The following is a 23,345-nucleotide window of genomic DNA, read 5'->3' on the forward strand; positions in this document are numbered from 1 at the left end:
GTTTTGTGACTCTACATCTCAAAGGTTAAGTGTTTGTTGTATTTTTTTGAAGACACTCTAGTTCCCACCTCTCTCCCCTGGTTTGGTTTGTGCAGGGTAGGAGAAGAGGTGTCAGTCAAATAAACTAGCAGGTTCTCAGTCTTCTAGGTCATGGTAGCCTTGAAAGCTTGAACACAAGGAGGTGACTGGACATCTTTAGGTTTGTAAAGAAGTTTCCCCTGTCATCCAAGAGGCTTCTTCAGCTACAAAAACAAATTGGTGTCCCAGGTATTTCAATACTAATGGTTGATTGTCCCCTTTGGATATGTTCCTGCGGGCCATTGACTCATATGACCGCTGTTAGGGCGGTTTGATATGACGATATATATTGGATGACGATATAAAAACGTCTATCATTTCCTGTTACGCTATCGTTTGTTTTGTGGTGTCGTAAAATAAACTGTTTACAGCAATATTTTTTCATCGTTTTGATGGTCACTGTAGTGGCTATATTAATCTCTTAAACTTCTCTCTTTCTCTTATATTTAATATAACCACACTACGGACGGACAAGCGACTGTTTTTACGTCCGCTTGTTTGTTTAAGCTTAAGATCCTGTTGAGACTTTTCAAAAAAAACTGAATCACGTTAAAGAGTATGCAAGAGTTTACAAATGAGAAGGAAAAAAAGAGCCGTCAGGTGCTAAAAAATAAACCTTAGACTCAAATGGTGGCCGTTACAACGTATGTCTAAAAACTAGGGGTGCAACGATACTCGTATCGATATTGAACCGTTTGATACAGTGCTTTCGGTTCGGTACAAAATTTGTAATTTATTTTATCAACTTTTCTTCTGACGATGCTGTCTGTGTTGAGCGCTCAGTGGATCTGCGTTCGACTACTCCGCCTAGGCTGCACTGTCGAGCGCAGATCCACTGAGCGCAGCGCAAGCTAGCAAGACAGAAGCTAAGCTCGTTGCAACATGGCAACTGCCTCAACGCTACCTGAAATTGAACCTCCCCCACCCTCATTCAGATCTGGCGTTTGGAACTATTTTGGTTTTCATGTGAAGTATGACCCTGATGGACAAAAGTAAACCAGTATGTCGGATGTGCCACGCAATGCTCAATTACATTGGTGGGAACTAGTGCGTTAGCCCAGTTAGCTCGTTAACGTGTTGACGCCGTCCAGCCCCACGCACGGCGCGAGCCACGGTAACTCACTAATGGAGATTTGCCACGTTATGGCGTTAACGTCATTTTAACGAGATTAACGCTGACAGCACTAGTGGGAACACAATGACTGCACATTTACGCCGACATCATCCTAGTGCAAAGACAAGTGGAAGCAGACAAAAACAACAAGCACGCATGCTACAAACTTTACCCGAGTCATTTAGACAGCCGTTAGCACATGATTCTCCTTATGGGGACCTGATATGTTTAATATTCTGCTGAGAATATAACCCAGAAGAAGCGGATAGTATAGCTTTTATTTTGGAAAGAGACATTTCTCTGTAATAAACTCTCTTTTCCAACGATGAGTGATTTCTCGATCTATCTGATCGAGAAATCACTTTTTGTTGTTGTTGTTGTTTCAGCAACATTAAATTTAAAAACTGTACTTTTGAGTTCAAATATATATTTATAATTTTAATACATGACAAATTAAAAAGGCATGAACATTTTTTTGTATCGAAAAAATATCGAACCGTGACACCAAAGTATCGAACCGAACCGTGAATTTTGTGTATCGTTGCACCCCTACTAAAAACGTATAGTGTCATGCATCGGTTAAAACACTCGAATGCAGGTAAAGGACGCCCAGCTGTAAAAACTTCACGCAAGTTGAGTTGCCTGAGATTAACAGAATTTACAGAAAATATTACATTTTTGTGATTTATATCGTTGTCAGGACGATAAATGTTTTATATCGGGAGATGAGATTTTCGTCATATGGCACAACCCTACCCTCTGTCATATGAGTCGTCACATGGACGAAGGTGCTGTCAGTCGTTGTTTTTCTTTTGTTTGTTTTTTTAAAATGACCTCTAACAAGAAAGCCTCATTTCTGCTGTTCAATACCGAAGAAATATAAACTTTTTAAAATTATTCAAAACACTTAGCTGTGTCTCTAATTAAACCTCTGTAACTTTGCTCTGCTTCACGTCAGCAGCATCAGGTAATGTTCATATGTTGAGTCATGGTTTTCTTCAGTTTTTGATCTACTGCAAAATATTTTCAGGTTATCTGCTATAAAAAGCCAGGGAAGAAAAATTTCCTTCATGTTTTTCTGTGTTTTATCCTCAGGTATTTTAACACAAAGGCATCTGCTGTGATGCTTGCACCTCTGATGAAGTCTCACAAGTGTCATCTTTGTTGTTATACACAGATATAAAAATATGGATATGTACTCATAAATGATCAGAATTATAATATTTCTGACTGTCTGAGTCAAAATCGAATAAAACCTTGTGGATCGGAATCGAATCGAGTATAGAAATCGAAATCGATACCCAGCCTTAATGACACTCCCAAGTTCCGAGGTATCTGGAGCATGGCATGAGGTTGAAACGGCTGTGAGACCTTTTTTTTCTCCTTTCTTTTTTTTTTTTTTTAATGCCTTTTATTGACAAAATACATGGGAGTTTACATCAAAACACATACAAAACATCCCTCAAAGTTCATTCACAATCATATACAGGGCCCGCAAAATTTCAAAATTCCTGGTAGCCCTTTGGGCAGGCATTCTTCAGATTTTGGTAGCCCAAAATAAATTTAAGTAGCCCAAATAAAAAATAAGATAATTTTTAAATAAATGAAACAAAACATCAATCAAAAAAAAATTTGTTAATACACAAATTACAACAACTGTATAAAAATTAGAATCATCAACTCAAATATTTGGTTCTAATTGAACAGAAGTTTCTGTGAACGTGTAAGAACTTTGTAGAACATGAATCAGTCTGTGTCAGATCCTCAATCTGAAATTTCCACTGAAGTCACAGATGAGAAAATGGCACTCGACGTTGAGGGCATAGCATCTCCTTCATCAGCTTTCTCTTCCTGTGCATTGCCCTCCATTTCACCTCCATTAATCGTCACTCACCAATCAGTACTGCTGCTCTTTATACACAGTTTGTGCTATTGTAAAATGAAAGTGAAAGCAAAAAACAAGCACAAATTCAAACGCGATTTCAATACGTGACATATTGAAAGAGGCTCATCGATGCCAATGCCATAATTGCCCAGCTACGTTTGCGAAAGAATGCAAAAGCACTGACATATTTTTCCTTCCTATGATAGCCCGACGGGCAGGGCTGAGATAGATTTTAGTAGCCTGACTGGAAAAATCACTAGCGATTTTGACATTTTACCTTTCCCCAGCCTATCATGTGACCTACTGAGGTCACCCGAGGCAAGAAGTGAGTTCATCATGGAACAGAGGTGGTGGCTTACAACACCAGCTCTCTGCCTCCTGCAATGCAGTCTTAACATTTCAACCACTTCAACCCCGACTCACACCTTACCTCAGGTGCAGAAAACAAGCTGTTTGCAGGTGTGGTGTGTAACTTTGAAAGCTTTGTGCTTTGTTTTGAAGTTCCTGCAACTTGACATCATCCTGAAAGAATTGGAAGAAAGCAGTTTTCTTAAACCACACTTTTCCCACGCTGTCACACTCCCCCACCCTCTCCCATCATCATCTTGTTATTTTTTTGGGGTGTATGTCTCCCAGTACAATGCACAACATTACAAAGAGACTGTGAATACAGTTAGATTTTTTAAAAGTAACTTTTATTCTTACTTTCTTTTCTTTTCTTTCTTTCTTTCTTTTTGCCGTTGCTCCAGTGCAGCCTTTGTAAAGCTACGACTTTAAAGTAAAAATTCTTGGAAAAGCCCATTAGTAGCAGTGTGGAACATTGTGCTGCTTTGCCAGTCATTGTGCTGTCACTGACTACATTAGTAACTTAACTTAAGTTAAGTTAACTTAACGTAATAAAAAATGAACTGATGATATGATTTGAATGTTGATCTGCTCAGTAAACAACCAGACTGCATGAGCCCATGCTTGCAAAGACTGAAGTACCAGAAGTATGTCTGTGTTGAATATTTTTAAACACTGCAGCAAGTCTTGGTTGCAGAAAGGAAGTGTAATATCACATTTAGGCTTTAATACACACACAGACGAATAGGATGGACACTCTGCTTCCTCTCCAGGATATTTTTAGTCTTTAAAGTCCAGCAGCTCGCTGGCACATCTGAAACGCAGACCTCTGTGAGTGTTAACTTTTGTTTACTCATAAGTGCTTTTATTTTTTACAACACAAGGAGATTGTTAGTATATTTCAAAAAGTAAGACTTGTTGTGATTATGTATTTTTTCCTCCCTAAAATTTGAAAATGTCAGTTTTTGTAAAACATAACATTATACTACATTGTGATTATTTTGAGTGCCGTTAGTCCAGACCACAAATATGCATTCAAAAAGATTGACTTTGCTAGGGTGTTGAAAACAAATCCCAAATATGGACCACACAGCTACAAATATTTTGTGTGCCCTCTTTCCTCACAGTGTTTACAACATGTAAAAGGAGAACAGTCCTGCTAGTGGTGCTTTTCTTCTGTTGTCCTAGTTACGGGGAAAAATATCTGGTTTTATCCGGTCCTGAGTTTATATGAAATTAAAGGGAAAATATAGCTGATGATGTGTATCTGCCACATTGCATGTAATTCGTCGTTTAATTAATTTAAACACTCTAAACAATATAATATAGCTTTGTTCATTGTGTTACACATTTACATGTGAAACACAAATTTCACTAGATATTTTACAATCCTATAAAAAGCTAGGTACACCATATTATTCAGGACCCATAGAAGCTCCATTAGAAGGAGGAACTGAAGAAGCTTCTTGGATGAAAGGTGAAACGTTGTCAAGAAACTTCAAGAAGTTAAGTCTCTTTTCTTTCCAAGCTCCTTAGATAACTTAAAGTAATCATTTTTTGTCTCTCACATAGTTGCCCACTATTACTTTACATTTAGGTTGCAAACAGCTCCTTTAAGATTCTGCCAAACTTTTTTCCTTTGAAGGCCATGGCAACAGTTCTTTCCTTTTTCAAACATTCCTTTGTAGGTTTGATGATCTGGTGTTTTGAGATCATTATCCTTTTGCACAACCCATTTTTGCTGTCAGACAGATAGCCTCACATTTGACTGCATAATAATTTAGTATAAAGATGAGTTTATGATCAGTGCAATAACTGTGAGGTGTCCAGATCCTGTGGATGCAAAACAAGCCCAAATCATCATGCCACCACCACCGTGCTAGACAGCTGGCATAAGGTATTTATGCCACTATGCTGTGTTTCATTTTCAGCAAAAGTGACACTGTGCATTCTGGCCAAACATCATTTCACTTTTGTCCTGTCTGTCCAAAGGACATTGTTACAGAGGTTTTGTGGTTTGTTCTAATGCAACTTTGTGAAGCTAGCTGTGCTGCCATGTTTTTCTTTTTGTTTGTTTGTTTTATTTAGAGGGAGAGGGGAGGGGCTTTGTCTAAGTATGCTGTCTTGAACTTTAACATTTAACATGCTAACTGAGGCCAGTAAAGTCTTAGATGTAGCTTTTAGGGTTTTGTTTCTCTGAAAATTGCATTGTCTGACCTTGGGGTGAATTTGCTGGGACATCCACTCATGGGACGATTGGGACATGTTGTTAATGCACACATGAAGGCTCCAGACCAGCAAACTGCTAGCATTTCTGTTTTTATAGAGGTCCTGAAAGGTGCTGATGAGTCAAGTCTATTTGATCATCAGCGCCTGGCTGCTGCTTAACCTCTTATTCCCTATAGAAGTAGTAAGGGTGGACCTAGGGGTGGGCAGTAAGGGTAGCTCAGAGCACTACTGTGCCAACATGTAGCTACACAGAGCGACTCTAGATATTTAAGAGTATCTTCAAAGGGTGTGGATCTTATTTCTGGGTGGGTTGAATTAGTGTGTTTGGATTATTATTTGGAATCTGTTTCATCACTGAGATGTGCTCTGTTATACTATTATATACGATGCATATTTGAATTAATAGTTATTTGTGTAATTAACCTGTTCCATTAAAATATACTGTAGCTACTTGTACCACACCCAGTCTGCAGAGAGGATGTCAGGCTGTTCCACCTCTGGAGCTTTTGCAACATCATAGTATTAAAGTGTAACATTCTTTTTCTTCAGTGTCGGAGTATGTGTGGGAACAGCTGCATAAACTCATTTATACTGTATGTTTCCTGATTGCTATTTTCAGAACCCCGAGTCAGACGGGGTTTCGCAGTCTTGTGGTGAAAATGCGTGCGTGTGTGTGTGTGACTAATGAAGGACGGCTTCAAAAGGAGGAGCGACACCTGTTGTATTTTTTGGGATTTCCTGGAAATTTCATATATTGAATTGCCTTCTCTGTAGCTGGCCTTCCAGCTTGGACACTACAGATTTTATTAGACACGTGTAATCTGTTATTTGCACTAGATGTGACAACTCTCCACTTCTTCCTTCAAACTGTACAGGTCAGTCAGGCACCCACAGTGTAGAGCATGAGTACAATACCCCTGCTAGCTTTGGTCTGGTAAAAGTTGAGTAAAGTTAATTCAAAAGTGGTCGTGTCCTGTTTAGAAAAGAGAGATGAAGGTAAAAAAAAAAAAAAGACCCTAAGACAATAGACTGTTGCCCATCCATAGCATAACTTCCTCTGTACAGCGTTTCCTGCAGTGTGTCTCCTCTTGTAAAAATAGTAAAAAGACATCTTTGTTTTCATATTTGTGTGTGTGTGTGTGTGTAGTAAAAAGGAAACATTGCTGTGACATGTTTATTTCTTCCTGAGGGTTGCTGTAAGGTGCAAACGGCAACATAAACAGACTCGGGAGTAGGAATGGGTATCGTTTAGGTTTTATCCGATACCGGTGCCAAACCGGTACTTTTGAAACAGTGCCGGTGCTTAAACGGTGCTCAAACCGGTGCTTAAAGAATCGAGAACACCAACTTTGTCCAAAAACCTCTCATGTTCAGCTGTTTTTTTGGAAAAAGATAACAATGTTAGCCTTTTCTGCAGCTATGGGGCATATATGGTATCACTCTTGGCTGGAAGCAGTGCTTAAACAATGGAATAAACACAAAACACCTCTCATGTTTAACTATTTTCCACTTTTTCTTTGGTCATTTTAGCCTTTTTGGCCAGGGTGAAGGGAGTATCTGCCATCAAACAAGAAGACAGCCGCATGTAGCTATGATGATGTTTGCTAGTTCACCTTACATGCATTAATGTAATAATGTGGTTAGCCTACTCAATGTAAATTACACATGAACAACATTAAGCTACTCACGCAGAGAAGAACGGCTGCTGCTGCCATCATCATCCATCATCATTTCTGCTACACTGGGAGGGCTAGGGGCCAGGACTCTCCTCTTCGGGTTCTTGGGGGATGTTGCTCCGGGTCCGATAACAGGCAACCCACCCGCAGTAGATGTGCACGGAGTGAGGTCTCGCAGCAAGCTATCAAATACGGCACATTTCTCGGCTTTTAAAAAAAACGCTATGCGTTGCCAGGTGTTTCATCGGATTTGAGGTGTTACCTCCTTTGACAGTATCACAGTATCACCTTAAAGCACTTGTTGCAGGCTGCTGAGTTTGCATATTTTGCTGTGAAGTACAGCCAGACTTTTGACCGCTTCGCCTTGGGCATTTTTAATCTGTAGCTCTGCTCTAAAAGAACGTACGTACCCGGACCCGCCTACTATCCTCGGAAACGTAAAATGATTGGCTAGAATCCAAAGTGTGTCACAGCTCAGGGAAAAAAAGCACCGAAAAAAAGCACCGAAATAAAGCACCGAAATGTACGCTGCTTTTCAGTCTGGTTACTACCGTTTATGTCAGAACCGGTACCTATCCCTACTCGGGAGTGAGGAATTCTTCCCTGCATTCATCGTTAACTCTCCAACTGTAATCTTAATAACGCATTGAATGATTTGGTGGTAAAATATTCATGTAGCTCTTCTCCCTTTCAGTCACATCCCACTGGGCCGTGTGGAACATAAATGTTTAGAAACAAAGTTATAATTGCGTCATGATCAGCTTATCAGCTTATAGTTCACCTGTAGTCCAATGTAAAAGGAATGGCTTTTACCGTTTTAATCTTTTTTTATTTTAAAGCTCTTTAAAGATACTAAGTGGTGTAAGAAAAAAACCACATGAGCACAAGTGATCCCCTCGACTGAATGATATTTGTGTTTGCAGTCGTAACCAGCTGGGCTCCCTGCCGGCCTGCCTGTGTGGTTTACCTCTGAGAGTCCTCAACGCCAGCAACAACAAGCTGGTCAGCCTGCCCGAGACCATTGGACAACTGCAGAGGCTCATGGAGCTGGTAAGGCTGTTTTACCACTTGTGTCACTGTGTTGGTTTATTCCTGTGGCACTCAGGAGTGAGTAATAATATTTCTATTTTTGTGTTTCTTTGTCTGTATGTGAATATCTTATGCTCCAGTTGTGCTGCTCACTGCTTTTATCCCAGTCTGGAGAGGATTTATGGCTTATGTTTTTTAGCCCTTCTTCAGTAAGCTTTATGTGTCACATGAAATTTAGGGACATACGTCGTCACTCTCTTTTTATATTTCCTTGGCTCATTCTGATGTTACATTTGTGTCTTTTTTTCTGAAAAAAGATACAAATCAGATCAGATCGTCGATTCTGTGACCCTGAGTAGTGCCCACTCAGGGTCAGAGAGGAGTTTAAGTATCTCGGGGTCTTGTTCACGACTGAGGGGAGAGCAGAGCAGGAGATCGGCAGATGGATTGGGACATTGGCTGCAGATGCTGTACTGTTCTGTTGTGGTGAGGAGAACTGAAGCTGTTGATTTACCAGTTGATCTACGTCCCTACCCTCACCTACAGTCACAAGCTCGGAGTAGTGAATGAAAGAACGAGATCACGGATACAGGCAGCAAAATCTGAAGGGTTGCTGGGCTGTCTGTTAGAGAAAGGCTGAGGAGTTCATTTAATCGGGAGGGGCTCAGAGTAGAGTCGCTACTCCACACATCAAAACAAGCCAGCTGACGTGGTTCATGGATCTGACTAGGATGCCTCCTAGGTTGAGGCCCTGGGGTAGAACCAGGACATGATGGAGAGATTATATCTCTCTGTTGTTCTCCCTGAGGAGCTGGAGAGAGGGAGGTTTGGGCTTCTCTGCTTAGAGTGCTGCTCCCAGGACCCTGCCTTGGATAAGCAGAAGAAATGAAATGGTATTTTCTTCTTAAACTCATAATAAGACATTTATTTTTTACTTTTTCCTCCACAACAGCATCTCTTATTCTAAATCAAACAAGTCTCACAATAAAGTGCTGCATAATATATACAACTGATAGTGATTCAATTCAATTCAATTTTATTTATATAGCGCCAAATCACAACATAAGTCGCCTCAAGGCGCTTCATAGATACAGAGAAAAACCCAACAATCATATGACCCCCTATGAGCAAGCACTTTGGCAACAGTGGGAAGGAAAAACTCCCTTTTAACAGGAAGAAACCTCCGGCAGAACCAGGCTCAGGGAGGGGCGGGGCCATCTGCTGCGACCGGTTGGGGTGAGAGAAGGAAGACAGGATAAAAGACATGCTGTGGAAGAGAGACAGAGGTTAATAACAGATATGATTCAATGCAGAGAGGTCTGTTAACACATAGTGAGGGAGAAAGGTGACTGGAAAGGAAAAACTCAATGCATCATGGGAATCCCCCAGCAGCCTTTGTCTACTGCAGCATAACTAAGGGAGGATTCAGGGTCACCTGATCCAGCCCTAACTATGTGCTTTAGCAAAAAGGAAAGTTTTAAGCCTAATCTTGAAAGTAGAGATAGTGTCTGTCTCCTGAATCCAAACTGGAAGCTGGATTTTGACAGAAAAATTGACAGAAGCCCATCTGCGGGATATTTCACTTTATCCAGTGGTGGTGGTGGTGTGCTGTGATTAGCTCATTCACAATGTGCGTGATGCTGACCGACCTGATCTGATTGGGTCAAACTTGTGAACAGAGTGAATTTTTACAAGGACTGACAGAGCTGTGCAAACAAGGAATCAGCAGATGGCAGCACTGGCAGATTGGTTGATGAGGAAGATATTTTCATGACCCATTACACTGTCCGTTTTGTTTCAGAGGAGAGTCAGTATGCCACAATGATGCTGTTTTAGCTCTTTACATGGAATATTGCTGGCAGGCAAAACAATCACATTGCTTGTTAGCACTCCTGTGCAGGGAGCAGAGGCTAATGAGAATGACAGTCATCATCCTGGCCTGTTAGCTGAAAACGGTCTAGTTCTGGTCAGCAGCAGGACAATCGGGGCACATCATCACTTTAAGTCTTTTTAGGGTGAAAATGAAATAAGCTGAAGTGTCGTGAGCCAAGCCTGACTCTAAACTAAAGCCCCGCCCACATATAAAGTGATTAGCTCATCGCACATTGTCTCTTCTAATTGATTCCCACTCCTTCATATGTCAGTCAGAAGTGTCCTTCACTTCAGCTAAAAGCAGCTACTGTCTGCTCAAACAAATCTGAGATAACTCAGAACCTGGAAGCTTCCCATTGCTTACTGTTATTTCACTTCTTGTCAGTGTGAGTTTAATTCTTTGTGCTCAGGCAACTACATCACTGCTCTCACCTCTTCTTTATACCTGGACTCTGTATATGTGTGTGATATGGTATTAAAGTCTTATTGCTTATTAACTTTCCAGCAGCGTCCTCTCAGCATGAAAACCCAGCTCGACTTTGCACCATCTGCTCAGCTGTGACGTTTGCTCCCGTGCTGCCGAGAGCATTTCAAACAATTACTAATCATAAATATTAACCGCTCACTCCCCTCGTTTATTTTTGTCCTCTGCAGGACATCAGCTGCAACGAGATCACAGCTCTTCCTCGTCACATCGGCAGACTCAAAGCTCTGCGCGAGCTAAACGTGCGCCGAAACCTTCTCTGTGTCCTGCCAGAAGGTGAGTGCCTTTTTTCCCCCCCAGTATAAGGCAAATTGCGGTGTCCTGTCTTTCTTGATGACTTTCAGAAAGTGAAGGCTTTCAGCTATCTGTGTCCTAAAGACTGGTGAATTTTGGTTGGAAATCTTTGTTTTGACTTTAGGTGTGTAATTAAGGTGATTTATGTTCCCTTTAGGCAGCGTTTAAGCCTTTTAATTTCACTTTTCTTTTGATCCCACCTTACCTCTGCACCTTACAGAAGCCTATTGTGCACTCCGTGCTGTGACTCGAGGATCGGAAAGTCAAGTCTCATTTAGAGTGAAATTCAGAAATGGAATAATCTCTTCCATATGCAAGACTGGGAGGTGCATCTGAGACCACAGAGTCCTCTGCGTGCACTGCCACACCCATCCTTGGGCCTAAAAATATACTTAACCCTCAGTGTGACCGAGGAGCGACCTCCAGCCCAAAAGGTCTGAAATAAGTCAGTGACACAGAGATGAGCAACAGCCACAAAGGTCTGGTGCTCATCTAGTGAGACAACGCCCAGTCTGACTAACTGATAGGCTGGAGAGAGACTGGCTTTTACATGGCGGGCAGCCATTTATAAACACCAGAACAACTCTGCATGTAAGGCCAGTACCAGTACCCAAATACAATCTGACTACAGTATTTTTTTTTAAGTTAGGGCCTGAGCTTATAGCTGTTTTAGTTATTAATGGGTCTGTTGATCTTTTTTTTCCTGTTTTGTAGTCAATATAGTCAAGATATAAAAAAAAAAAAAATCAATTTCTGTCTTCATTGTCAGTTGTCCAGCATTTGGATAGTCTGATAAACAGAGTCAAGACATGGAGTCAGGCCAGCAGATAGTTGATCAGAATGATAAACAACAGCAACTCCAATCGCTTTATTCAGCCGGTTTGGATTTGTTGCTCCAGTTTCCTGAATTGTTACATATCCCCATCCCCTCACCTTTATGACCATCTCCTGGATTGATTGATGAGCTTTGAACTGGTTCAGAAGCTTAGTACCACGGTGCTGGGGGGAGGGGGGCTTCAACCAGGCAGACTGGACGGCAGCCCCGACAAAGGGAGGGATGTTGTTTTTGATTTAATATCTGTTGAACTTGTGCAGCTCTGAAGAGTCCCTGAGATAAGACCACCATGACTGCTGAGGGCTTTTTAACGGTCAGCCAAGCTCAGGGTGGCAATAGCATAAAGTCAGAGAGTCAGACTCTAACTAGAAGATCAGAGCTGGTAGGAAAATGATCTTTAAAGCCAGAATTATCATGGCAGCAGCAGCAGCTTTGGTTAGCAGCATAATGCATCAAGGCTGCAATGGAGCAGACTGGTGTCGTCAATCCTTTATACATTTCATATTCCTTCCAGTGACATCAGAGGAGGCTTCTGCAAGTTTGTACCTCAATAAGTAATAAGTCATCTAATAATGCTATTAGCAGCTATTTATCAACCCAGAAAGAAGAAAACATGGATGGTCTTGTAAAAATTTAGTAATTTAGTTATAACAAAAATCTGCATTGTGAAAAGAACTACGAGCCATGTCTGAAATCTTCATCTAGTCTCTAGCCTGAGTGACTCAGGCCCAAAGTGTAACATCTAAAGTAAATCAGCAGTTATTGTGTTTTATTTCAGGCACAGCTACTTTGCAGATTTCTCATCAGACAGCCACAGTTCACTAAGACCAGGAAAATGGTTCATATCAGCCCAGCTCTCAGATCTCCAGACCTGTGAGGTGGTGTGCAGCAGTCAGATTCGATGCTGTGCATATCTGAACATATGTAAACAGACTGCTAGATAACTTGAGGCCTCAGTTCTTTTAAAGTTTTCTGTTTATTGTTCTTTTAAAAAAGATTTAGGAGTAATTTGCAAGTTTTTTCCCGTTTTTGTATACCGTTGCAGGTTAAAAACTTTGTGAACCCTAGTATATTTTGTTTGTGTTTCAGCACAAGATCTAGAACCTCAGATTTTGAGTCCAGTCCTACGAGTAGATGAAGGGAACGGAGTGAAAAGAGAATTTGTAGTTTGTACCTTTTATAGGAATTGTCTCCCCTGCTGTCATGATTGGCCTGCTGCTGTTGTTTTTTTGGTTTTAAAGTCAGATGGTTTTATAATAAAATTGTTAGAGCACTATAGATGAAATTTACACATTTGTCCTGAGTGATCTCAAGGCATAAGGGAACATATGTTTATGCATAATTTAATCGAGTACTGTATAGAGAATATTTTTATCCAGTAACCAGAGGAATGCTTTCTGGTGTCACCACTCACACCATCACATGTGCTTAGCTGACATTATTACCGCCTACACGTGGTTTTAATTATGAGAAACTGTCTAAACACTCTGTAATGATCATGCTGTCAAAATTGATGGGTTCCTGAGCTGCGCATCATTAGCAGTCTGCAGGATATGGTTCCCCCATTGGTTTCTGCCCACAAACCCAAACATCCGTCTGAGGATCTGTAAACACACACATACACTCACATAGAGAATTTCTTTTGGACATCTTACACTGGGAAAGAAGACAAATAAGGACAATGCGTTTGGTGGACCAGGAGTCCGGAAAGTTTATACATTTCTTGTATATGACTGTTTGCCAGTCTAGGTAAAGGCACCATTAAAAACCTTCACAGTTTATCCTCAGCTAAAAGAAGAAAGAAAGAAAGTGTGTACATTATTGTACTTTATTGAGCCCCGTGGGGAAATTGCTCTCTGCATTTAACCCATTCACTCAGTGAAGCAGTGGGCAGCCATTGGGCGCCCGGGGAGCAGTGTGTAGGGACGGTACCTTGCTCAGGGGTACCTCAGGGTAGCTGTTAAGGGGAATCGAACCCCCGACCTTCCGATCATGGGGCAACCACTCTACCTACTGAGCTATCCCTGCCCTAGGTTTCAAAGGTTTCAAAGAAAGGTTAATTATATAACTGCAAAAACTTAGAAAAGATAGAGAGATAAATTGCTTCACAGTGAGAAATATAATGCCTTTTTAACATTTAGATGAGCTTACAGTGACTCTGGTAATAAATTCCAAATCACGTAATATCAGGGAGAGCCAAGCAGCTGGGGAAAACAGGCATTGGATAACATTAGCAAGCTAGTAGTCTGAGTGCAGTTCAGGGTAAGTTTTAGATCTGTGTTAACCTTTTGAAAAAATGATTCTGTGTTTCTGTTTCCCATATTTATGATATGCTCAAAGAAACAGTTTGATATTTTGAAAAATGCATTTGTTCCCTTTCATTCATTGCAATTCTCGCTTTCTAAAAAATTACATTCTAAATCGACTAATTGTAGATTTAGGCGCAAAGAGACCTCATTAACTGAGCTAAATATCATTAGCTCAGTTAATGTCAACTGCACTCAGTGAGTGCAGTTGAAGTGAGCTTCAAGGTCTCTAGGTTCCTGTTGTTATAATAAGGTTGGGTACTTGGAAGCTAGCTTCAAGGTTGAGTTTATGGGCATAAATGACCAGTAGAGTGCTTACAGCAGTCAAAAATGAAATCCCATACCTGTACACTTCTTTAGGACTGGAAGTGTTTTTGCAACCACAGCTATTGCAATCGAATGCCATACAAATAAGGCATGCAAGTTTAAGGCACCTCAGCATTGGCTTCATTTATCTGCCCACAGAAGCTACATTCATCTCTTATACTGTCTATGGTACCACCATAAGGGGGGTGGTGTTATGTCCAGTTGGATCTCATGGTAGCAGTGTTGTATCACTGTTCCAGTGTAAAACCCAATACCGTGGGAAGAAATACAGAAATACATAGAGAAATGTACCGTGTTTAGTTTAAAAGCTGGTTCCAAAGCTTGCTGCAACCTGGAATCTGTAATCAAGTGTGTGGTCAACCTCTTCATCTAACTTGTTAACATATTGGGTACTCTGTGAAGGTGTGCACGCTTGTATATTGACTCTACATAACTCTTTAAACATAAAACAGGCACTTTTGTTAAATTACAGCTTAGTCACTCCAGTAAAACGCTGTGTAAGAGAGGTGTTCCAGGTTTTCCAGGTTATTTTGGATTTAATGAGGAATAAAGTTCACATGAAGAGAAACAGTTTGACTCTGGGCTGCTAACAATTACAAACCTAGTCTGAAAATAACAACAAGAGCTGCATTGTGTTATCTGGTGGGAAACATGTTGGTGGTTTTACCCATGTGAAAGTGTAAGTGTGTGTAGTCTACTTGAGATCAACTAAATCAGCAGCAGGGGGGGTTTCCACTGTCACTAAACAAACTGCTGGTATCGGTCTATTTTAAAATCAGGTTGTGTGTGTGCTGAAGCCTCTTAGTGTAGTATTATGGAAAACACCTGAATATCTGTAATTCTATGCAAATCACTGAAGCGTGTGCATGTCAGCAGAAACTAGATAATGCATGTTTTTCCATGTCCCACACCTGACTGGGCAGGTGGTATGGTCTATGCAGCTGATGCAGGAGAGCGGGCATCTTGCTCTGACCATTTCATATTAAATAAATGCCACTTTTTCAATATTCCTGCCCAAATATGTTGTTCTTTAGCATCTATTTTAAGAATTCCTGGTTCAAAATAACAAGAATTCACTCATTTCAGCCTGGTTAAGGTTGCAGGTTGATGCAATCTTTCTCATCGGTGCCATCAGAGAGAGGTCTAAGCCGTCTAAAAATAATTCTGCAGCAAGAAAATTCACAAAGAGCTATCTTCAGACGCAAGAACAGAACAAAGTGTTCTGGCAGAGATCATCCGACCTCCACAGATCTCACCATCATGGAGTCAGTCTGGATTACATGAAAACAGAAGACACTGAGACATGCCTAAGTTCTCCAAAAGTGATTTTCCACTCGCTGTTCCAGGAACATTAATTTCCCCCCCGAAAAAACTAATGTTCTGGAACTTTCTGGGGAGTGAAAGTTCATCCAGCACATTGTGATTAGCATTTTCACAGCAGGGGTAAAGTCCCGGGAAGATTAAATCCATTAGTTTGCTGGCATTTCAAAGGTGCAGTTTGTCTCAAATTTTGAGTGTTGTCTTCTGCAAAAATCAACCAAAAGGGTCAGACTTTAAACCTCCTGGGCGTCTCCATTCAAGTTATTGTTGGGCAGAAAGTAAAAGAAAAACAAACATGGTTTGGGTAAAAAAAAAAGATAACCCTGAAGTTTTCTGATGAGATATAATCCCCTTATGTGCTGCATTGTATATCACATAAGCCAAATCAAAACAAATCTGCTCGCTCTGAAGGAGCAGATGACCAGAGCTGTTTGCCTGATGTTTGTGCGTTTGTGTCTTCCTACAGACTTGGCTGATCTTCCTCTGGTGAAGTTCGATTTCTCCTGTAACAAAGTGTCCACCATCCCAGTGTGTTACAGGAAGATGAAACAGCTCCAGACTCTCCAGTTAGAAAACAATCCACTGCAGAGTCCACCCGCACAGGTACATAAACAAACACACACACACTTTTGTCTTAATGTACTTTATATCTTCCACTATTCTTTGTGTCTGAGTCATGATTCGACATAAATTCTTGGTGCACATCTCTGAAAATTAAACCTACTTTATTTTTTTAGATACCATCCTAATATAAGAAACAGACATTCATAATAAATTTATATTTTTAAATGTATCATTTCAGCTTAATGTTCCTGCACAGGGCTATTATCTGGCCATTACAGCAATCATCATGATCATAGCAGCATAGCAGCAGTATTGCAATAGGTAGTATAAAGCTATGTACCTGCTTTTGGAAATGTTAAGCACGAGCAGCTGCAAGAGCTAAAAAAAGACACAAGTGACTCAGCAGTCTTTGTGAATAAAGGCTGAAATGATGTAGAAAACAAAGCAAAGCTGGACTTTTACTTGATGCTGATTTCAGTCCCTTTTCCTCCCATTATTCAGATCTGTATAAAGGGCAAAGTTCACATATTCAAGTATCTGAGCATTGAGGCATGTCGCAGCGAGAAGATGCCTGACTCTCTCTACCTGCCTGTCATGGGGCGAATCAACTTATCAAGGCCCACCACTGGCAGGTCAGTTACCGTGGTATCACACAGCTGGGGGGGATTATCTTCTCTTCATTATCAGCGTCTGCTCTTGTAGTGCAGTTAGACTGTACGTCTTTGACAACGTTCTGGTGTCGAAATGTCAATTCTTTATCATTAAAGTGAATAGGGTTGCTAGCGGTTATGTAGCAATGCAATTTTTGTTGTTTTTTCATTAATGGTATTCTGGGTGAAAATAACAGAGCAAGATGTTGAGTCTATGTTGACTTGTGATGGCAGTGTTGCCTCATGGTTCCAGTACCTAAAACCAGACACAGTGATAGAACTGTTTCTGTTTGGCTTCTTGTCTGAGTAGCATGATGATACTGCAGCTAGTGATGGTTTTAGTTTTAAAGCTAAATGATGGGTTTCAAAATTAGCATGGGATGTAACCTGCAAGAATTCAGCGACTTAATTGTTTTCTTCCCCCTCCCAAAGTGTATAATCCGAGCTACAGTGGCTGCTGCAGGACAAACGTGCTTTAGTCAGCAAAAGAGCCATAGTGGCCACGGCTGGCCACCATGTGTCTGCTACCAATTGTGTAAAAAAGACATTTTTATATTTTCTAATATTTGAATAATAGCAACATGTAACAATAAATCAAAAAAAAGAAATACTTTTAAAAATAAATAAAAAGTGATATGTGTCCACTAAATATTTGCAGGGTTTAGCTTTTTTTTTTTTCCTTGAGTCACCTCAAAAAAAATCTGGTTAGGCTCAGTCTGCAGTTTACCTCAGCTGTCAATGCTGCGTGAGAAGTATCCGCTTCTATTTACTATGCAGGAGACTGTAAAACTTTGTGAAAGGGGTCTGATGAGTCAGTAAAGCTCACTTCTCTGTGATCACAGTGATATTGGTGTGAGTTTTTGAGGATATCCTGAACTTTTCTGTCAGTATGCGTTGCATGGTGTTGGTGAAAATTTCATTGAAGTGAGGCTAACATTGTTGGACTCCGAGGCTTAGCGAATAAACTCTTGTTACGATGTGAGAATATAAAAACTGTTTATCAGAGGGAAAGTGTTATTTCTAGGACACTTGACTCTGGCATTAGTAGGTGTGATGTTAGCTTAAAGCGATTGTTATGTAGCCAGCTTGTTCTTAGCTTTAAGGTTAGGGAGGAGAGGATGGACTTTGATCTGGATCTTTGTCTCTTTCCTTCGTGGGTTTGCTCCGTTGGTAAAACACAGGTATGATCTTTTATATCTTGAGTCTGAAGGTGCTGACGCAAAATAAAATTTGTCTACGAGTTCTGTTCTCCTTTGATGTACTAAGTTTATGAGAATGCATCATTTTGTCCTAAGAAATAATTACACACTTATTAATTTATATTTATGATTACAACATTTGTTTTATTAAGTGGCCTCAAAGAAATGACTGACTGTACCTTTAACCTGAACAAAGGTTTCTTTCAGTTTTGTTAACCTGACAAAGAGAAAGTATACTATATATAACTACTGACATGGCATAATGGAATAGAATAATCTTTTAATTGTCCCTCAGGGGAAATTTGGGTGTAACAGCAGCAAGAAAAAGCTATAATTTGACTCAAGTCGTAAAATCATGAACTTTTGAAGCTTTTTCTGTTTTTTGGTTCACATCTGAACTGTATTCCCAGTCCTGGAAATACTCAGTTTTATTGAGTATTAGTGTACAGGATACATCCACATCCCACTCCATCATTTGTTTCTAGAAAAGTTTAGGACATATGAGAAAACTAGCAAACAGAGAAAACATTTGAGACATTTGTTTCAAATTTTTGTGACTTTTAGGTTATTTATGAATGCTGTAAGTTGTTTTAAGCTTTGGACTGCCAAGATAGTTGCCAGAAGCACATTACATCACCCCAGGGCCATTATTTCGTATGGTTTTAACAACATTACACGTAGACAGAAACTGTCTGTGATCTGAGCTTGCTCAGTTTCTCAGCCTGTAGCCAAATCCTCCATTAGTCAGCTGAAACTGATCCTTTCTCCGGCTCCCAGCTGGGTAGCAGTGACAGACTGCCATCATACTGAAAGGTTTGTCCAAAATCTCATCACCGGTGTGTGAGATGTTCTCTGTGACTGATGAATAAAGGAATTGGGAGTGAATACAGGAAGAAAACATTTAAGTAGACAAAGGAATGAAAGACTACAATCCTTGAATGATGACACCTAGTAAGGACATACAAAAAAAAGACTGCACATATCTCAGGGACAAAAGAAAGACTTGTTGAAGCAGTCAGAGAAATGGGTTGATGGACTGCACACAGTGATACAAAGAAAAGAAAAAGAAGTGAGCTAAACAGAGTGAATAACAATACAAACAGGAAGCAATGTAAAAAGAAAGAAATTGACAGATGAAACAATGGTAGGAATACAAACTAACAAACAAACAACCCCTGCAGTGCTGGCCACCTATAAACTAATACTCATGGCAGCACAGGAACAAGCTCTGAGCACAAGATCCATATTACACCAGGTAAGACCCCAGGTGCAGGCTGTGTAAAGATGCCCCTGAGACAATCCAGCACATAACAGCAGGTTGCAAGATGCTATCAGGCAGAACATACATAGAACGCCATAACCAAGTGGCCAGCATAGTATACAGAAACATCTGTGCCAAGTATGGCCTGGAGATCTCGAGGTCAAAATGGGAGACGCTCCCTAGGGTGGTCGAAAAATGACCAAGCTAAGATCCTGTGGGACTTGCAGATACAGAAGGGCAAAATGGTGAAGGCTAACAAGCAGAGGAAGACAGCTGTAGTGATAGCTGTAGAAGATGTGGAGGATGAAGGTAACGGTGGTCCCAGTGGTAATCATAGCACTAGGTGCGGTGACTCCCAAGCTAGGCGAGTGGCTCCAGCAGGTCCCGGGAACAACATCTGAGATCTCTGTCCAGAAGTGCACAGTCCTAGGAACACCAAAGATACTGGACTCTCAAGCTCCCAGGTCTCTGGCAGAGGACAGTTTTGCCTGGTTACGCAAATTAGCATTAAGGCCTTTACACACAGTTTCAAACTTATACACAGGGTGGGCCATTTATATGGATACACCGTAATAACATGGGAATTGTTGGTGATATTAAAGTCCTGTTTGTGGCACATTAGTATATGTGAGGGGGCAAACTCCTCAAGATGGGTAGTGACCATGGTGGCCATTTAGAAGTCGGCCATCTTGGATACAACTTTTGTTTTTTCAATAGGAAGAGGGCCATGTGACACATCAAACTTACTGGTAATGTCACAAGAAAAACAATGGTGTGCTTGATTTCAACGTAACTTTATTCTTTCATGAGTTATTTACAAGTTTCTGACCACTTAGAAAATGTGTTCAATGTGCTGCCCATTGTGTTGGATTGTCAATGCAACCCTCTTCTCCCACTCTTCACACACTGATAGCAACACCGCAGTAGAAATGCCAGCACAGGAATCCAGTATCCGTAGTTTCAGGTGCTGCACATCTCGTATCTTCACACCATAGACAATTGCCTTCAGATGACCCCAAAGATAAAAGTCTAAGGGGGTCAGATCGGGAGACCTTGGGGGCCATTCAACTGGCCCACGACGACCAATCCACTTTCTAGGAAACTGTTCATCTAGGAATGCTCGGACCTGGCACCCATAATGTGGTGGTGCACCATCTTGCTGGAAAAACTCAGGGAACGTGCCAGCTTCAGTGCATAAAGAGGGAAACACATCATCATGTAGCAATTTCAAATATCCAGTGGCCTTGAGGTTTCCATTGATGAAGAATGGACCCACTATCGTTGTACCCCATATACCACACCAAACCATCACTTTTGTTGTTCCAACAGTCTTGCAGGGATCCATCCAATGTGGGATAGTGTCAGACCAATAGCGGTAGTTTTGTTTGTTAACTTCACCATTCACATAAAAGTTTGCCTCGTCACTGAACAAAATCTTCTGCGTGAAGTGAGGGTCATCCACGTTGAGATGCTGCAGTAGCTGGAGTTTGTAAGGGTGCCATTTGTGAGTAGCTAATATCCGCCGAAGGTATGTTCGACTAATGCCTCTCTCCAGTGACATGCAGCGAGTGCTACGCTTCGGGCTCTTGCTGAATGAAGCTAGGACAGCCACTGATGTTTCTTCATTAGTGACAGTTTTCTTGCGTCCACATTTTGGCAAATCCAACACTGAACCAGTTTCACGAAACTTAGCAAGCAGTTTGCTGACTGTAGCATGGGAGATGGGTGGTCTCGTAGGGTGTCTTGCATTGAAATCTGCTGCAATGACCCGGTTACTGCGTTCACCAGATATCAACACAATTTCGATCTGCTCCTCACGTGTTAACCTCTTCGACATGTCAATGGCTGTGAACAAAGAGAAACTTGTAAATAACTCATGAAAGAATAAAGTTACATTGAAACCAAGCACACCATTGTTTTTCTTGTGACATTACCAGTAAGTTTGATGTGTCACATGGCCCTCTTCCTATTGAAAAAACAAAAGTTGTATCCAAGATGGCCGACTTCTAAATGGCCACCATGGTCACCACCCATCTTGAGGAGTTTGCCCCCTCACATATACTAATGTGCCACAAACAGGACTTTAATATCACCAACCATTCCCATTTTATCACGGTGTTATTACGGTGTATCCATATAAATGGCCCACCCTGTACACAGTTAAAGCGTTGTTTCTTTGTGAGAAAATTCATCTTTTGAAAAAATGCAATGTGGAAAAAATGAAGTTGACATCAAGCGATGATGAGCTGGTCCTGATGTTTCTAAACAAGAAAAGGAAGAAACAGAGATTCTGGGTTCATCCGGTTCTCATGGGGCAGCAGCAGCAAGGAGAATTTCATGGTTTGATCCAGCACTTGAAGTTTTGTCATGACCGCTTTCATACATATTTTAGGATGTTGGTGGCACAGTTTGAACTCTTGTTGGCAGAGTAGGGAACAACATCTGAGGAGGCAGAGAAATCATGTCAGACAGTCGATTGACCCGGAATCTAGCTGTGTGTCTGAGGTAAAACTGTATTATGAAACTGGAACAGTACTCACATCTACAGAGTACAGTATAGAATGAATTTATGTCATTTCATCCATCCTCCAATCCAAAGTCGGGGGATTACCAAAGGCTTTAGGATTAAGGACTTCTAGTTTGTCTAACCCAAGCGATGTAATGTCAAAAAGCAAAGGAATAAAGAATAAAATATTTAAAAAGCTGGTGGGCAACTGGTGAGGGCTGGAGGGAAGTACGGTAAAAACAGAAATACATAGGAAATAAAAATTCTGCCTCTTCAGGTCCTTCAACACTCAGCTTCAGCTGAGTTGTTTTTCCTGCCCACATGAAACTCTCCCAGGATGTGGGCAGGAAAAACAGTTTCTGTTCTCCTGTAGTTCACACAGACTCTACACTTACATGTAAATCAGGTTTTCCTTTAGCTTTCATTCTTGTTCATGCTTTTGTCACTTGTCTTCTTGATTTCTTTGATTAAATAAACTCCACATGACACACAAGATAAAAGCATCAGCAACATCCAAGGTATGAAGGGGTGACCTAGAGGGAGCGCTGATATTGTGTGGATATAGAGTCATACATATAAAACGCCAGAACAGAAACCAGACTGACAAACTACAGCACTGCAACAGGTCTGCTTTCTCTTTCTCTGACGGTTAGTAATTTTCAGATTGGTTTTAAGCTCATCATTTGTTGCAGCTGTCATGCTTTGCTGTTTGGCAGATTTCCCCCCCATTTTATTTCTGCTGTAAAGACGTTGGGAAAAGCTGTAAACTCTTTAATGCCATCAAGTTGAGGATTCTGACTTGTCTGTCTATGGGAATTAATTTGGTTTTGGAACCACCTAAAGTGGCCACTCCAGAAATAACTACCGTATATTTCGGACCGTATATAAGGCGCACCAGATTATAAGCAAAACAAAACAGTCAGATAAGTCGAACTTTACTCCACTCATTCTTCTTGCATTGATTCATTAATGTTGAATTCTCTCTGCTGCTCTTTTCCGATGATGTTGCAGTGTATTAATGACTAATCTGGTATTGTGGATGGATTTTCTCAGTTATTCTCCTGACTGAAGTTTGGTCCGTTTGTATCATCCTGCCATGTGATTGCTTTTGTCCCTAACCATCAGGAACCCTCACGTTAACTTTTATCGAGTGGAAAAATGTTAGTGTTCATCCTCCAGCTTCACTGTGTTTATGTTATACTAACATAGCTGTGTCACTAGCGATCACGTAGCAAATCATTATATACCAGCTAGCCAAATTTCAATAACCCTACAAACGTCACTGCTGTTTAGTTTTCTGTCTTCATTCATGTTGGAAGTGATAGCAGAGCTGTACGTTTTAATTTTTTCAGAAATCTCTCAGTCAGAACA

The 23,345-nt window shown here is 40.8% G+C and overlaps 1 protein-coding gene across 3 annotated transcripts in view; it reads left to right on the forward strand.

The window, feature by feature from the left end:
• Window positions 1-23,345, forward strand: part of lrch1 (leucine-rich repeats and calponin homology (CH) domain containing 1) — a 103,732-nt gene that overhangs the window by 40,742 nt on the left and 39,645 nt on the right. For all 3 annotated transcript variants that reach the window (XM_080903445.1, XM_080903444.1, XM_080903446.1), the window contains exons 3-6: window positions 8,251-8,377; window positions 10,883-10,988; window positions 16,261-16,397; window positions 16,860-16,990. In XM_080903445.1, the coding sequence (XP_080759571.1) occupies window positions 8,251-8,377; window positions 10,883-10,988; window positions 16,261-16,397; window positions 16,860-16,990 (501 nt within the window). The remainder of the gene's footprint in view (window positions 1-8,250; window positions 8,378-10,882; window positions 10,989-16,260; window positions 16,398-16,859; window positions 16,991-23,345) is intronic.

This window comes from Rhamphochromis sp. 'chilingali' (assembly GCF_963969265.1).
Source record: "Rhamphochromis sp. 'chilingali' genome assembly, chromosome: 14".
In the NCBI taxonomy this organism is placed as follows: domain Eukaryota; kingdom Metazoa; phylum Chordata; class Actinopteri; order Cichliformes; family Cichlidae; genus Rhamphochromis; species Rhamphochromis sp. 'chilingali'.